Source organism: Eumetopias jubatus, unplaced genomic scaffold (assembly GCF_037043125.1).
Source record: "Eumetopias jubatus isolate StellerSeaLion01/CBP00866 unplaced genomic scaffold, mEumJub1_p1.0 scaffold_4, whole genome shotgun sequence".
NCBI lineage: Eukaryota > Metazoa > Chordata > Mammalia > Carnivora > Otariidae > Eumetopias > Eumetopias jubatus.
In genome coordinates this window covers 71484034-71500539 of record NW_028274810.1, presented here as the reverse complement: position 1 = coordinate 71500539, position 16506 = coordinate 71484034, and the positions used below count along the sequence as shown (strand labels likewise).

The 16506-nt window shown below is 45.3% G+C and overlaps 1 protein-coding gene across 1 annotated transcript in view; it reads right to left on the bottom strand.

The window, feature by feature from the left end:
• The window catches only part of TESK2 (testis associated actin remodelling kinase 2), a 137126-nt gene that overhangs the window by 1728 nt on the left and 118892 nt on the right, over positions 1–16506 (bottom strand). The window contains exons 5-10 of the mRNA XM_028123337.2: positions 12796–12942; positions 1907–1989; positions 1588–1672; positions 1251–1334; positions 962–1048; positions 158–275 (exon numbers count right to left, since the gene is read on the bottom strand). Of these exons, the coding sequence (XP_027979138.1) occupies positions 158–275; positions 962–1048; positions 1251–1334; positions 1588–1672; positions 1907–1989; positions 12796–12942 (604 nt within the window). The remainder of the gene's footprint in view (positions 1–157; positions 276–961; positions 1049–1250; positions 1335–1587; positions 1673–1906; positions 1990–12795; positions 12943–16506) is intronic.

Below are 16506 nucleotides of genomic sequence, written 5' to 3'. Positions count from 1 at the left end.
GTGCCACAATTCTTGAGAGTCCAGTACTTTTTCCATCATCCCCTGCCCTTTGCCTTTGTTCTGGACATGGGCTCCTACAATCAGCCCTAGAAAGGAAGACCCCACATCCTAATTTCCTCCCTTGGGGTCGGTGGAACACTCTGGTCTAATCTCTTACCCTTGGCTGTGGGCTGCAGCTTCCTGTCCGTCTCCAGCTCTTCTTCCTGTAGATGGCTCAGAATTTCCTCCAGGGTCTTCCCAATCTCCATGAAGGATGGGCGCAGTTTGGGGTCCATCTGTAGTCATCCACACCAGCCATTAGCCCTGCCCTCCTATCTTCTACCCCAAGGATGGCATTTGAGTCTGTTTCTGGCATCTTCTAAGATGCAGATACGCAGCCAAGAGATCTTTTCTAAAGGCCCCAGACCATGAGAGTGATTCCCAGAGCTAAGGTCAGGGAAGATGCTATTGTCTCATACCCACCCGTGTCAGCACCCTTTCTGTATGTCTTATCCTCTCAGTGGGCAGAGAACCATCCAAAAGGGTATGCTTACATTGGTTTGTTCTGTTCTTGCTAACATGTTTCTGGGAGCTACCTGGACAAAGCCCAGCTACCCCTTGGTCATGACAGGTAGGTCCAGCCCCAGAGCTGTATAAAATGAAGGCTAACAAAAGCTCTTCCCATGGGCCTTAAGATCAGCTGGACCCAAAGTCCAACTGAAACCTGACCAGAGCTCTATCAATGTCCAGGGCAAGAAGTGGTGAGTCTACCCTGCAGGCTGAGGACTGTATAATACAGAGGAATTTTCCTTTTCTTGGTCCAGGGCTCTCGACAAGTCTGTCAGGCCTGGAGGAGGAGCTGTGGGCACTGCCATTCATCAGTGAAAAGGAGGCTCCTCCTCCTATAGTCCTACCCAGATGAAAGGGGTTCAGCGAGCCCCTGACCAAAGCTGGGGGGAGGGAAAGGGAGGGAGACACTCACATTACAGCAGTTGAAGGTGAGCTGCAGAAAGTCTGGGGGACAGTCTCCCACCATATGCTGGAAAGCGTCATAGTCTAGCCCGAAGTTCTGTGGATAGGTATGGTAGGGATGGGACATGGTAAACCGGTCATTAATCCCTCCACCCATCCTGGCCTGCTTAGGAGAGGCTGAGAATTGCCCCGAAGTAACCATACAGACAGTTTCAGCAACTCCACCCTGGGAACAACAGTTCCATAGCTTCAAAACCAGCCCCATCCCACTGGCACTGTGCCCTATGCCTGCAGCTCACCTCTGTGCGGGGAAGATAGTCTGGATCAGCCTGGATGCGGGCGATGATCTCACAGAGGATGATACCGTAAGAGAACACGTCCGCCTGGTGGGTAATGAGACCTCAGTTTCCTTCTCAGTGGGGTGAGAGGTGGGGTTTCTGCCCCTCAGGTCCACTAGCCCAGGCCTGAGCCCTAGTATGTGCATTTCATTCAGTTCACTTACTGGGCAGCTGCCGAGTACCAGCTCTGCTCTTAGAAGGATAGAGATCCTCACCCGGAACATATAGGGTGATCCTGGATACCTTCTGCTAAGAGTGGGTTCTAAGGAGAACCAGGCCCCGGTGTCCCCAGACTCACCTTTTCATTATAGGGCTCATCTCGGAGAACCTCAGGTGCCATCCAGAAGGGTGAGCCCACCACGGCCAGCTTCTCACTCCCCATGCTGTGGGGTGGGGGCGGAGGAGAGATTATATGGATAATGAGCTTGCCACTGGCTGGTGCAATGGGATATCTGACCACTGGGAATTCCTCTCCCTGAAGGATAGGCACTAAGACTGACCATATTTAGGGAGCTGGGATTGAGCTGTGACCAAGTTCTGGCCTCTGGGGAGGAAGCTGGAGTCTTCCCTTTGCTTCAGTCCCTTCTGTGACCCCAGTACCTATTAGGGCTACCCACCTGACGTCAGGAATCTTCTCAGCCAGGCCAAAGTCAGCTACCACTGCAGAGTAACCATTCTCATCCCTCTTTATCAGGCAGTTCTAGGGTTCCCAAAGAAGAAGGAAATGTGGCTCAGAAGGGGGACCAGCCAGCCATAAGGTTACCACCACCCCTCCTTGCCACAGGGCACCTTGGCCTCTCCTCCTTGGTGAAACCACACTCTTAGGCTGACCCCAGTGGTCAGACTTGGGGGCTCTGTCAGCCATGGGAGATGGCTTAGGCCTGGATCTTGGGTGGCTGCCCTAAGATTCATATGCTTCAAACAAATATTTCTCTTTGTTTTCTATATACTAAGCATGGTTCTAAGTGCCAGAGATACCTCAATGAATAGACATCTTTGTCCTCTTGGGGCTTACAATCTAGTGGAAGAAGACAATCAGGCCCCTGGCCTCCCATCCTCTTTCCCTCAGAATGCGGATACCCAAAGGCGAGTCTGAGTAATGTAAGTAATGTAAGCCTAAGACAAGCGCTCAGGCCTGCACTACCTTTCACTGCCTGTAAGATCACAACCAGCTTCCTCTCAGTCTGTGATCTGCCTCTAACCAACGGACCAACCCCCTCCCCCTGCTGTTCCTATGCACACAGCTCTATCCAAACTTGTCACAGACAAGCTGGACTCCTGAAGCCTGAACAGCTCCTTCAAGTTTTTCTTGTTGCTTATACTGTTCCCTTTCATTTGGAATGTTCTCCCAACTCTCCTTTTCACCTCAGAAGATTTTATGTGTTTCAAGGTAAGTGACCTTTCCACATTGTCCTCTCCAGCTCTCACCAGCCTCTCTCTCTTCTCAACTCCTTTAACTCCTCCTCTCCGCAACTTCCTCTTACAGTCTAGCAGAGAGCAGGTTCTGGTTCAGGCCTTCCCTCTTCATAACACCCAACTCATGAGAGAGGCTCAGGATGTGTTCACCAAACCATCGAAAGGATGAACACAAATGACTTGTAAATAAACACAAAACAGCAACCAGGCTTGGCATGCTGTTGCCGAGGCAGTGCCAAGTTACCTCCCGCTTCCTCCACCTCAGGTACAATCACTCCCTTCCTTTGGCCTCGACATGATCATCCTCTTCTCTGCCTGAGCTGGAAGGAGCCCGTGATTTTTCTCCTGCTCCAGGTTCCAGGTAGACATGCCCCATCCCTGGCTTCGAGCAGGACCATCCTTGTGCTTGTCTTGGCTTTGGCCCTCCCATCAAGTCGTGCTGGCTCAGCACCCCCTGACTATGGCTGCGAGAAGATGGGCCCTAGGCCAGCTTGCCTGTTAAAAAGCCAAACCCCAGGCTATAGGGCACAGGCTTGTGAGGCAGTGGCGGCTCAGATCTGTCACGTATTTTTCTCCCCTCTTCCCTTTTCACCAACAACTCTGGCTCCTGTCTCCAAGGCTCAGCCTAAAGTACTACTTATATTTGCTCAGAAACAGCTCTCAGAAGTTCAGCCTGGGAGCAGCAGATAAGGAAAAGAATATGGCCACAGTACACTGCCCTTGTCAAAGCCGTGCGGTTTCTGCCCCAGCTTCATGTTCATGGCCATCTACTGTCTGCTCACTGCAAACCACCCACGTAGGGGTAAGTGACTTCAAAGTAGCTGCTCTGAACAGCTGAGAAATGGCTAAGGCAGGGATGATCGGGGCCCCACAATATGGGACAAGGCTACCCAGTTTGCCTCTGGTCTGGAGGTGACCACTGCCCCTCTTACAGCTTCTCACATCAACAGCTGGGCATTGGAGCCAAAGACAAAGATGGGATACTGCAAACCAAAAGAGCCAAACTTTAGGAGTCTGTATTTGAGGTGATAAGAAAAATGTGGAGGAACCCTGATGGATTAGCCCCTGTGGGATTTTCCAGAAACTCCCAGCCTGCTCTTAAGAGCCTGCTGGGCTCTCAGGGGGAAATCGGAGGGGGAGATGAACCATGAGTGACGACGGACTCTGAAAAACAAACTGAGGGTTCTAGAGGGGAGGGGGGCGGGAGGATGGGTTAGCCTGGTGATGGGTATTAAAGAGGGCACGTTCTGCATGGAGCACTGGGTGTTATGCACAAACAATGAGTCATGGAACACTACATCAAAAACTAATGATGTATGGTGATTAACATAACATTAAAAAATTAAAAAAAAAAAAAAAGAGCCTGCCCTTACTGGGGTCTAGGCTAGTGAGGTTTGGCTGGCGACACTTGCTGTTTTTACTTCCTTATCTCCCACTCATTCCTCATGGGTTTCTGCCGTGAGTTCCCACAGAGGATACCAATGACTTCTATGGCATTAAGTTCAATAGACAAAATTAGTTCTTATATACTTGATCTTTCTGCTGTTGACATTGCTGATTACTTCTTTCAACACTTTTATATGTGATTCAGGAATCATATTAACACTGGGCGTGCAGGGGCACCCGGGTGGCTCAGTTGGTGCAGTGTCTGTCTTCGGCTCAGGTCGGTCCTGGGATCAAGCCCCACATATGTCTCTCTGCTCAGCGGGGAGCCTGCTTCTCCCTCTCCCTCTGCCCCTCCCCCCCACACGCTCTCTCTCTCTCTCTCAAATAAATAAATAAAATCTTTAAAACAAAAAATACTGGGTGTGCACAGAATAATCAGTTGTGGTCCTGGAGTGAACAGGCCAGCTATTAGAGGGTAGTTAGAGGCCATTCCTGTGCCCTTTTGATCCTCCTCTCCTGGCTTCTGTGACACCGCAGTTCTGGATTTCCTTCTCTACCTCTGGCTACTTTGCAGGCTCCAGTGCAGGCACTTCCTCCCATCCGATGTTCTCAGGGTTCTATCCTGGGCCTATATCTCTCGGGCTCCATTTGTGCTGATGACTCCCAACTGTATATCATCAGACCTGACCTTTATCCTCAAGCTTCAGATCTGCATATCCACTCTATTTCTGGACATCTCCTGGATTACTCATATTGAACTCCATACATGGAAACCTGAAGTCACCTTTTCCCCTCAAAAGCTAAAACTCTAGCTGTATTTTTATGTCCACTGATACTGCCATTTTCCACCCAGTTAGCTAAGAGAGCAACCTGGGATTCACCCTAGATTTTTTACTTTTAACTCCAACTAATTTAGCTTCTAAATATTTTTCAAATTGGGGGCATCTGTGTGGCTCAGTCGGTTAAGCGTCTGCCTCCAGCTCCGGTCATGATCCTAGGGTCCTGGGATCGAGCACCACACCGGGCTGCCTGCTAGGCCGAGAGCCTGCTTCTCCCTCTCCCTCTGCTGCTCCCCCTGCTTGTGCTCTCTCTGCATCTGTCTCTCTGTCAAATAAATAAATAAAATCTTTTAAAAAAATTTTTTTAAATAATAATAATAAATATATTTTAAATCGGTGTCTCCCTCTTCATCTCCACTACCCTTGCATCAGGTCCTCCTCATTCCTCCCCTGAAAATTGCAATGCTCTTCTAACTGGTCTCTCTGGCTTGCTCCAGGCTTGATCTCCATAATCCACCTTCCTCATTCCTGCCAGCATGACTTTAGTAAAATGTAAATCTGTGTTACTCCCCTATTTAAAAACCATCAATGACATATTGTATGATTCCATTTATATGAAATATCCAGAATAAGCAAATCCATAGAAAGTGAAAATGGATTAGTGGTTGCCGAAGGCTGAAGGGGGAAGGGAATAGAGTGTGGGGCTTTCATCTTGGAATGATGAAAGGTTCTGAAATTAGATAGTGGTGATGGCTGAATATACTAAAAGCCACTGAAATATATACTTTGAAAGGGCAAATTTGGTTTTATGTGAAGTATATCTCAAAAAAGCTGAGTGGTTTTCTTCATTTCCTATCTAGAAGATTAAATCCAATTTAGACAATATATGATCAGAGTCCTCTCTTTTCAACTCTTATTCCCTACCACTCCTCCCTCCCAGTCTGCACATCACACAGTTCATGCCGCTAATGCCTTCGTTTATGCAATCCCCTGTGTCTGCTCTGGTCTAGAATATGACCCCCAGCATGTGCACTAATAATAATTAAACTAAATTAAAAAGTAGAATTCAGGGCGCCTGGGTGGCTCAGTTGGTTAAGCGACTGCCTTCGGCTCAAGTCATGATCCTGGAGTCCTGGGATCGAGTCCCACATTGGGCTCCGAGTCGGCTTCTCCCTCTGACCCTCTTCCCTTTCGCGCTCTCTATCTCTCATTCTCTCTCTCTCAAATAAATAAATAAAATCTTTAAAAAAAAAAAAAAAGTAGAATTCAAGGCGCCTGGGTGGCTCAGGCATTAAGCATCTGCCTTCGGCTCAGGTCATGATCCCAGGGTCCTAGAATTGAGTCCTGAGTCGGGCTCCCTGCTCGGCCAGAAGCCTGCTTCTCCCTCTCCCACTCCCCCTGCTTGTGTTCCTGTTCTTGCTATCTCTCTCTAATAAATAAATAAAATCTTTAAAAAACAAAAAATAAAAAAAGTAAGTAGAATTCAATTTTCAAGATTCAGCTCAGCCGCCATCTCCTCCAAGAAGCCTGCTCTGTACTCTCAGGTTGGGTTAAATACCCTCTATTCAAAGCATTCTATGCACTGTCCTCTCTGTAGCCTTTGCATCTACCATGTTATAATGGAAGTCTGTATATTTTAAAATATAAATATAAATATATAAATAAAATATAAAGTGATATTTTAAGAGGGAGATGGCCCAGAGAATACTTCCTAGCCCAATGGGTAAGGGAAAGATTGCCCACTTCTGTCTATATGGTACCCTAAGAATTACAAAACATTTTTCACAAACACAGTCAAAACAACATTGTCAGGTGGGCAGATCTGAGATTTTTACATTTAAGATGAGAAAAACAAAGCTTACAACCGTAAGTGGTAAAGACCTAGGACTCCTAATTCTAAAGCCTTCTCACACGATTCTACCCTCCCCAGAAAGTGGCTGAAAAGCTTTCCCCTTTTACAATGAAGCAATGTAGTCTTCAGCAAGGCCATGGCAGAAGCAATGCAGTCTTAAGAGAGCAGCAGGGGCCAGGGCCCATGGAGCAGGCAGCCCTGTGTGCAATACCGTAAGACCCCTTCACTTGGGCCTCCAGCCACTATCTCAAATGCTGGCCAATCCAAAAGCATCTAGTACAATGCTTGCATTTCTCACCTAACTTGGACATGGCCCCAGTATAGACTACTTGGCTACAGAGTACAAAATATGAAGCTTGGGGCACCTGGGTGGCTCAGTCGTTGAGCGTCTGCCTTCGGCTCAGGTCATGATCCCAGGGTCCTGGGATCGAGCCCTGCATTGGGCTCCCTGCTCAGCAGGAGGCCTGCTTCTCCCTCTCCCACTCCCCTTGCTTGTGTTCCTGCTCTCGCTGTCTCTCTGTCAAATAAATAAATAAAATCTTAAAAAAGAAAAAAATATGAAGCTCAGACCACTGTGGGGTTCTGAAGAAGCCAGACCAATTTTCAGGCTGTGTAGAATACAAGGTCCATTACATAGAGGACGAAGAATGCTTTATTCAAAAGTGTCTTTGGGGCACCTGGATGGCTCAGTTGGTTATGTGTCCAATTTGGGATTTCGCAGGCATGATCTCAGGGTTGTGAGGTTGAACCCCATGTCAGGCACCATGCTGGGCATGGAGCCTGCTTAAGATTCTCTCTCCCTCTCCCTCGGCCCTCCCCAACCTCCCTCTCAAAAAAAAAAAAAAAGAAAGAAAGAAAGAAAGAAAGTATCCTTGTCTAGAGTAAGCATCAGACATAAGGGAGGCTCAGACAGACCTCCCTGAGGTGAGAGGTTCCTGATTTTCAGGTTCAAAAAGGAGCCTAGGCCCTACTGCTGCATTCCTCCCCTATTAGAAATCATCACACTATAGCAGAGAGACTTTTACATTTGCCTCTTCAGTGACGGAATGATCCCATTCATCTCTGTGTCTCAAACCTAGCACAGACACACAGAAAGGGCCTAGCAAAAGTTTGTTATATGAAAATTTGGGCAGATAATTGAAACACCTGGGCTTCTTTTCACATGTGCCAAAGGCATACACTAATCATATATTCAACTCTCCACTGTGGGGACTGAGCTGACAAGGGACTCAAAGGGGTGACCATGAATGCATCTCTGGAAGCTAACACAGATCCTTCAGAACTGGGCCAGAATAGACACCTCAGAGCAGTTCCTGAGGTCTCCTAGAACAGCTACATAGTCAGTATTAGCACCGAATAAAACCACCTGAGTGGAGAAACGCCAAGTCCATTTGTTAATGTTAGTTCCAAGCTAAAGCTATCTCTGCAACAACAAAATGGCTTTCGATGTGCCATTACCTCTTTCCCCTCACCCCTCAACAAATCCACTCCATAAACCCAGTTAGGATCAGAGAGGAAAGTACTGATTCTACATCTCAAGAAAGGTTAAGAGGTTCTTTTCACAGCACAGGGAGATCAGAGACTGAAATACCCTCCTAAATGCCCCAGAGGCTGCTACGGTCCAAGTCTCTTAGAAGATTATCTGGTTTGCTGTAACGTGTCCCAACCCTTGCTCTCTATCCCACCCTGTGATCCCGTATCTTTACCACAGCTCTTATGTAATATCTTCACATAGCTATCTCCCAACCAGACTAAGACACCATTGATGGTACAGACTGGGTTCCAGTAATTTCTATGTCTCCAATACTATGTCTTCTAATAGCCCAGTATGAATGGTTCCCAAAAGCCGTTGATAAATTTTCATTATAAAAACAAACAAACAAGCCCCAAAAAACTACAGGGTGCCCTAACAGACACTCTCTATCTCTCCAGCATTCAACTTTGTTCCTAATTCATGCTCTCTTTGGTCTCTGAAAATTGGCATTTTCTGCTCCTAGTTTTGTGGTGGAGCCTAAAACCATAGCTGAATAGGCTTTTCACTCTGGTAGAATCACCAGAGTGGCCTCTTTGGAGTCAATGAAAAACCAAAACCAGAACCCAACAACCAAGAATAGAGGTACAATTCATAACCCATACTCCTAGGGGTAACCAAAGGAGATCGGTGGTGCTTGCCCAATCCTGGGTAGTCATGGTATTAAAGCAGAAACAAACTGCTCTCTTGACCATTCCTACAAGCCAAAACTCACATATAGTTAGTTGTACTAGTTACTCCTAAGCTACTGGTAAAAGCCTGTATGTGGTGATTGCCACTTCTCGATGGAGCTCATGAACTGAATATTTTTAAAGCCACCCTACATTCCACTTCTTACTGAGTAAATTATCAGCATCATCACTGCACAAATCTGTATCAGGCTATTTCTTAGAAGTAATTACAAAATTAGACTGAACAGCTCTATCCAACAGACTTTTCACTTTTTTTTAAGATTTTATTCATTCAAGAGAGAGAGAACACGAGCACAAGCAGGGGGAGAGGCAAAGGGAGAGAGAAGCAGACTCCCCACCGAGCAGGGAACCCCCTCCCCCCAAGCAGGGCTCGATCCCAGGTCCCTGGGGTCATGACCTGAGCTGAAGGCAGACGCTTAACCAACTGAGCCACCCAGGTGCCCTGAGACTTTTCACTCTTGAAAGTAGTGTTGAAGCAACTATGACGTGTGAACCCTGCAAAGGCAATACTATTTTTAGGAGTCACTCTGATAGGAAATTAGGGATCCTTTTTGCCTCTAGTATAGGCTCATGATCACTTGGAAAAAAGCATCTGCTTCTCTCTACCCTGGTTTACCCAACCGTAACATGTTTCCACTACTGTGAGTCCCTCCTGTCATCTCTGGTCTGAGAGGCCCAGGCTGATGGCTCCTGTGAGGTCAAGGACAGAATCTGCTTTACAGATTGCACATATTAAGGTCCCAAGAGCACTTAGATCATTTGGAGAGGTGGGACAAACTGGGTCTGGGATTCAAAATCCAAGTTCTCAAGCAGATGTTTGGCCTCTGTGCTATCAACTGCATTCTCTGAAAGAAGGCCAGGAACACCCTCCGCCCGCTCCCCCCACCCCCCACCCCCCCGCCGCCCATGCTAGCTGCTAGGAATAAAAGGGTGAGGCAGAGGAACATTTGAGAAACGTGTATACCTGGTGGGAGATACAACACAACAGAACAATCACATAATATGATGTATACACAACTAAAATATAAGTAAACCTTTTATTGTCCTTAAAGAAATCAAACTCAGATTCAAGGGTGGCAATGAGACCATCTGGAGACCTTAAAGCCCTATTCTGTCTCTTTAGCTTTACTTATCCCTTAGGGACTTCTCATTCTTATGGTCACTGTCACCACCACACAGGTGTCCTGGGTGGGGCTGCTCTGCGCGGCCATACAACCCTCTCCCTAATCCCTGCAACACAGTTACAATGAGGCTGAAACATTCAGACAAAACTACCAAAAGTTCAGAGATGATTAAAGGGCAATGAACACAGTCTCTTGAATGGGATGGTCGGGCTTATAAAATCTACTTGTTTTTCTTGAACTTGAGGTTCCCTACAGTGCACCTCCCAACCTGTCTTCAGATTGCAAAGTCATTTGTTCTCACCACCTGGAAGTATCCTCAATACCTCCTTAGAGTTCAGACCCAAAAACTCACAGCCCAGAGACACAGGGAGTTCTTGCTCCTAAATTCCTAATTTTTCATCTCAAGGGAATACCCACTCCCTATTAGGAAAACCAAAGGATAGTGTTCTTATCCAATAGATCCAAAGAGGTTAGTCATTTTTACAATACAACATGACAAGCCCAGACAGAGCTACACTTGGATAGTAGCATGGTGGGACAAAGTGCTTTGGAAGCACAAAAGGGAATAGGTTCAGCTCTTAGGAACTCGTTGGGGGAGCTTTGCTCCAGAAAGCCCAGCCACCCTAACCTAGTGATCTTTCTTTTCCCTGAAAACCTACAGTCTGAAGCTGAACACTTAATTATTAAATGCTGCGGGTTGTTCTTTAATTATTTTCCAACAAGACTATAAGTACCTCTAAGTGAGAAACTGTCCTTTTCTAATATTCCTTCATTCATGGTGCCAGGCATAGGAGACATTCATGTAAGTGTGGGGGAAATATCTACATGACTGATAGATAACTGGTCAGGATCTCCCTCCACCTTGGAAGATATGATGTTCTCTCAATAGGATGCAAAGATTTGATTTTGGCTGCATGTTCAAGGTGAAAGAAGGCTATCAACCTAAGGCAGTGTCTTGATACGACCCTACCCATTTGCCTAGAACAAATGCAAGTTAGTCTTGATTTTCTAAAACATTCTAAGGAAAGAGAAAAGCCTAATAAAGGTATGAAAAGATACCACCTTTCAGGTCCCAACCCTTACAGGTCCCAAAAAAGGTAAAGGACTCCTCATAGCTAGGCCTCAGCTAGTCATCAGATTCCACTTGCCATTTTCTTTTTTTTTTTTAAAGATTTATTTATTTATTTCAGAGAGAAAGAGAGAGTAGGGGAAGGAGCAGAGGGAAAGAATCTTCAAGCAGACTCCTCACTGAGCAGGAAGCCTGATGTGGGGCTTGATCTCATGACTCATGAGATCATGACCTGAGCCGAGACTAAGAGTCAGACATCCAACCGACTGAGCCACCCAGGTACCCCTCCACTTGCCACCTTAATGCTGCTTCAGTAACAGTGCAGCTGACTACAAATGGCCCTGCCACACCCAGGGGCCCCACATCCACCTCCCTAAAGCTATTTTCTCTGTAGTAGTTTATAAACCAATGGCCAGGGTCCCTCAGGGGCAGTACTGCTGTTTGGAACACAAGAATCATTGTCGTGTGAGGTAGCCAAGGACTTACTGCTCTAGGCCTTATTTGCTCTGAGAGTACAGATTGCTTGCGTCCCCTTTGCAAACTTTGTTTTATAACAAGCCCCCTCACCTCTCCTTCATGACAGAAGGGGTGTGTGAGTCTGGTATGCATGTCTGTATGTGTGCATGTGTAGGTGTTGGGGGTGGAGAATGAAATGACAGCTATTCTTGGGCAAGTACAAAACTCCTCTATACCTCTCTAGAAGATTTTAAATCATCTCTTACTTTTAAATCATCTCTTACACAGAAGTCATATTAGATGGCTTATAGTTCCCACATCAGTGATCAAACAATACTATTTATATAAGCCTGGTCATGGTGGTGTCCTGGGCCACTTGGCCCTAAAGTGCCTGCCTTGTAGCATGGCCAACTTCCTCTAAAAGCAACTCTTTTCTAACCTGGTCACACAGCAATTTGGACAGCAAGAGACTAGCTCATGCCAAAGAAGAACTGGCAGAAGGGCAGAAACTCAATCACACAAACAGAAAATGGGTCAGTACATTATAGCCCTCAAAACCTGCACTCAAATGACAAAACCAGTGAACTTCTGCTCTCAGTTAAGAGCTACCTCCTGGAGGCCATGAAAGAGAACTCTAAGACACAGGCTCCCAATTTGCCTTGACTGCTGTCACTCCTATAGGACAGGAATCTCTTAACGCTCCCATGTCACCTGCTCCTGCAACACTCATTCAGACCAGAGTCAAGGATTAAAATTTTTTTTAATTTTTATTTATTTATTTATTTATTTGACAGAGAGAGACATAGCGAGAGAGGGGAACACAAGCAGGGGGAGTGGGAGAGGGAGAAGCAGGCTTCCCACGGAGCAGGGAGCCTGATGTGGGCCTCGATCCCAGGACCCTGGGATCATGACCTGAGCCAAAGGCAGACGCTCAATGACTGAGCCACCCAGGTGCCCCAAGGATTAAGATTCTTAAGATATATGTGTTGCCTGGCTCAACACTAAAAGGTACCTGCTGTGAGCCAACATTGGCTTTCTAAGGACTAGCTATACAGAGCAGTAAGTTGTATTCTCTGTGATTAAATGTTAAATCTATACAAGATCTTCATCATTTCAAAGCTCATTAAATTGGTTTCTTAACATAGCTTTTTGGTAATGGAAGACAGTGTCTCAGAGAGTTGTGCAAGTAAAGCCTTCATACCTTAGATGTGAGATCTCGATGGAAAATGCCTTTGAAGTGAAGGTAGCTGAGGCCCACTGCTATGTCATAGGCCAGTTTCACCCTCACAGTCCACGGCAAATGCAGGTTACTGTCTAGCAACTGTTCCAGGTTTCCAGAGTTGATATACTGCAAAACAAAAGGAAAAACCCAGCTACCATTTGTCAGGAACGTTTAGGCTGGTGGTAAAACCATTAGAGGATAAACACCTAGAGGATAGAGCTTCTATGTTTTTTAATTTTTTTTTTAAGTTACTGATGGTTTATTCGGCATCCAGGCAGTATGGTAGGCGCTGCACACAAAGACCCCTTCCTTTGCAGAGACGACAACCTAGTAAGGGGTACAAACAGTATCATGTGGTAAATGCTAAAATACAGCTTTGTACGGGTACAACAGCACTATGGGTGCAGAGGATAAAGTTACAAAGTCAACCGGGGCATGTCGGAGGAAGCTGTACATAGGAAATAAGGAATCAAAAGGATGACCTGGGGGAACAGGAAATAAAGGCAATCCATACAGAGGGAGCAGTATATGCAAAGTTATAGATTAAGTGCAAGATACATTCAGGAAACTAATTTACTCAATATGGCCAGAGTGCATGAATAGTAGGAACAGGTGAGGCCAATATACTTTGCTAAGATATATGTACTTCATCCTGTCAATCAGAACAAAATAAGCCTTTTAAGCAGAAGAGCAAAATGTTCATCTTTGGCTTTTCAAAGAAAAGATTATTTAAGCAATGGTACGATTGATGGATTAGATGGAGAATATGGAGAAGGGTAAATAGGCAATTATTGCAATAATCCTGGTGAAAGAAGGGTGCCTCAGTTAAGGCAATAGGGGAGACATTGGAACACAGCAAGACTGAAGATATAGTTAGACGGCAGAGTTAAAAACAAACACACACACAAAACTTGATGACTGTCTGGAGGGGGGAGCGGATGAGCACAATGAAAATCTTTAGGTTGATCCTGGGCTATTGGTCCCTGGATACTATCATTATTAAATATCCACAAATAGAGAGAAGAACAGGTTTTTAGAAGAAGAAGCAAGGTTAAAAATAGTGAGGTCAGCTAGGACATGTCGAGTTTAAAAACTTGTGGGACAGCCAAGGTGGAGGTGTCGTAAAAAGAGCTTAAAGTTTAGGGACAAAGTCTGAGCTAGAGACCAACATTTAGGAGGCAGTAACAATGAGCTGAAGTAGTCACTGATGCCAAGGGATGTATGAAGTTGTCCAGGGTTTAAGACATAAGGTGAGAAATTAACAGAATCCCAAGGAATGGTAACATTTAAAGGAGCAGGCAGAGGAAGAACCAAGCACGAATGTTACCATAGAAGCCAAAGAAGGAGAACATTCCAAAGTGGAAATGTCCAAAGTATCAAATGCTATACAGATCAAGTAAGGTGAGCAGGAAAAGTATCCACTGAACTTGCAACTAAGAAGACCCTGGCAACTATGGCCAGAATAGCTGGTTAAGACCAGAGTTAAGACCAAAGTGAACTGAAGAGTGAGTAGAAGGCTATGAAGAAACTATGTGAAGATACTCTTTCAATAGGGGCACCTGGGTGGCTCAGTCCGTTGGGCATCTGCCTTTGGCTCAGGTCATGATCCCAGGGCCTGCTTCTCCCTCTCCCACTCCCCCTGCTTGTGTTCCTTCTCTCACTGTGTCTCTCTCTGTCAAATAAATAAATAAACTCTTTTAAAAAAAAAAAATAAATAAACTCTTTTAAAAAAAAGATGCTCTTTCAATAAATTTGGCTGTTCATCATTTCTTTTTTTTTTAATTTTTTTTTAAGATTTATTTATTTGAGAGAACGAGAATATGAGAGAGAGTATATGAGAGGGGGGAGGGTCAGAGGGAGAAGCAGACCCCCCGCTGAGCAGGGAGCCCGATGTGGGACTCGATCCTGGGACTCCAGGATCATGACCTGAGCCGAAGGCAGTCGCTTAACCGACTGAGCCACCCAGGCGTCCCGGCTGTTCATCATTTCTACATACCCATGAAGGGCTGCTTTGCTTTAAAAAAAAAAAAAAAGAGCAAATAAATGTATTTACATAGAGATGCTAAGAGGAATAATAATAACAATAGCAACAAAACAACAATAGCAATAGCTAATATTTATTTATACAGTGCTTACTTTGTGCCAGGCACTAGTCTAAGAACTTTATATTAATTATCTCATTTAATCTGCACAACCCTATGAATTAAGTGTACTATTATTCTCATTTTATAAAAGGCATTTAGAGGTTAAGAACCAGGGTTCAAACCCAGGCAGTTTGGCCCAGAGTTCATGTTCTTTACCACTACATTATATTAGACTTACAGGCCATAGCATCTGAGTCAAAGGGCCTCAGAGGAGCCTAAAATTTAGCTCTTAAATACCTATTTTTGGGGGTGATACTGAATTTTCAAAAGAAGAGGGAACCTAAAGGGATAGCGGGCAAGAGATCTGAATTTTAGTCCAATTCTGCCTCTTAATAACCAATTATCTTTGCACAAATCAACTAATGAGGCTATCCTTCAGTTTTCCACCTATAAAATAGATATGATAATTCCTGATTCATATAACTCACAATGTCATTATGAGAATCTAATACAAGCATATGAAAGTGCTTAGAAAAAAAATGTAAGTGCCATATAATCTGAGATGTCATGATGTGGTAACATAAGCACCAAAAAGAACCAGTTGGGGGCAGCACGATGCAGCACTTAATATCCTTGGATGAGGTGGATCAGGCTTGGCACCACAGAGAGAAAGGCTAAAAATATACCTAACTTCTCAAAAGGGAAATCTGTCAATCTGCTTCATTCTGCTTGATAATCCATCTTGGAAATCTCAAAATGAGGCATACTGACAGCATTAACACAGCGCCTTTCATCTCGTTATTCCAGTTCAATCTGTCCACAGTTCACATTTGAGGAGCTCATTTGCTAAAAAGAAACTGAACTTGCAAACGCATGATAGCAGACGCTAATCGTGCAGACAAATTTCTTTAGTTCTGAGAGTCAGAAAGAACTGAAAAGGTGCTGGTTCACTTCTTTGATAGGGTGACAATGTGACATGGAAGGCCTGACTTCAGGAGTCACTGTCTCCCAACTGAGGGCCAGGCAGAAAAGACTCGATAAAAAGGCTGTATCTGCATTCTCTCTGGGCCAAGCTAAGCCAGGACTCTTGATTTTGGTTCAGAAAAACACATATTTACTCTTTTCAGCATGTTTCTGAAGACCGGAGAAATCCATAGATGAAGGCAGAGGGTGGAGAACAGGAGAAAGGTGAGGCAAGGTGAGGAATCACACCATTAGTAGGCTCTGGTTTTTCCAGGCAAGATGGAAAAAGCACAAACCAGGAACAGAGAAGGAAACTAAATGGAGTTATTGTTACAACCCGTTTCTTTTGCCTACCTTTGGCGAATATTTTTAGAGGGGGCTGATAAGCCTCTGGGCCTTCAGAAACCACAACTTCTGAGTGTCTCCAGACCTTTGCATGTATGAAGAAAGGAAGTTTGAGATCTGCCAACAAGGAAGATTTCTAAGTTGCTACACACTCTGCGTGCCCATTAGTTGGGACGTTCACTTCCCCAATAAGCAACTCCCAGTGCAGGCTCAGCTGGTGTGTCCTCCGAACAAATCCCTCTGTGGGAAACAGAGGCAAGATCAACAACACTAGCATATTCAGCTTCCCACGATGAGG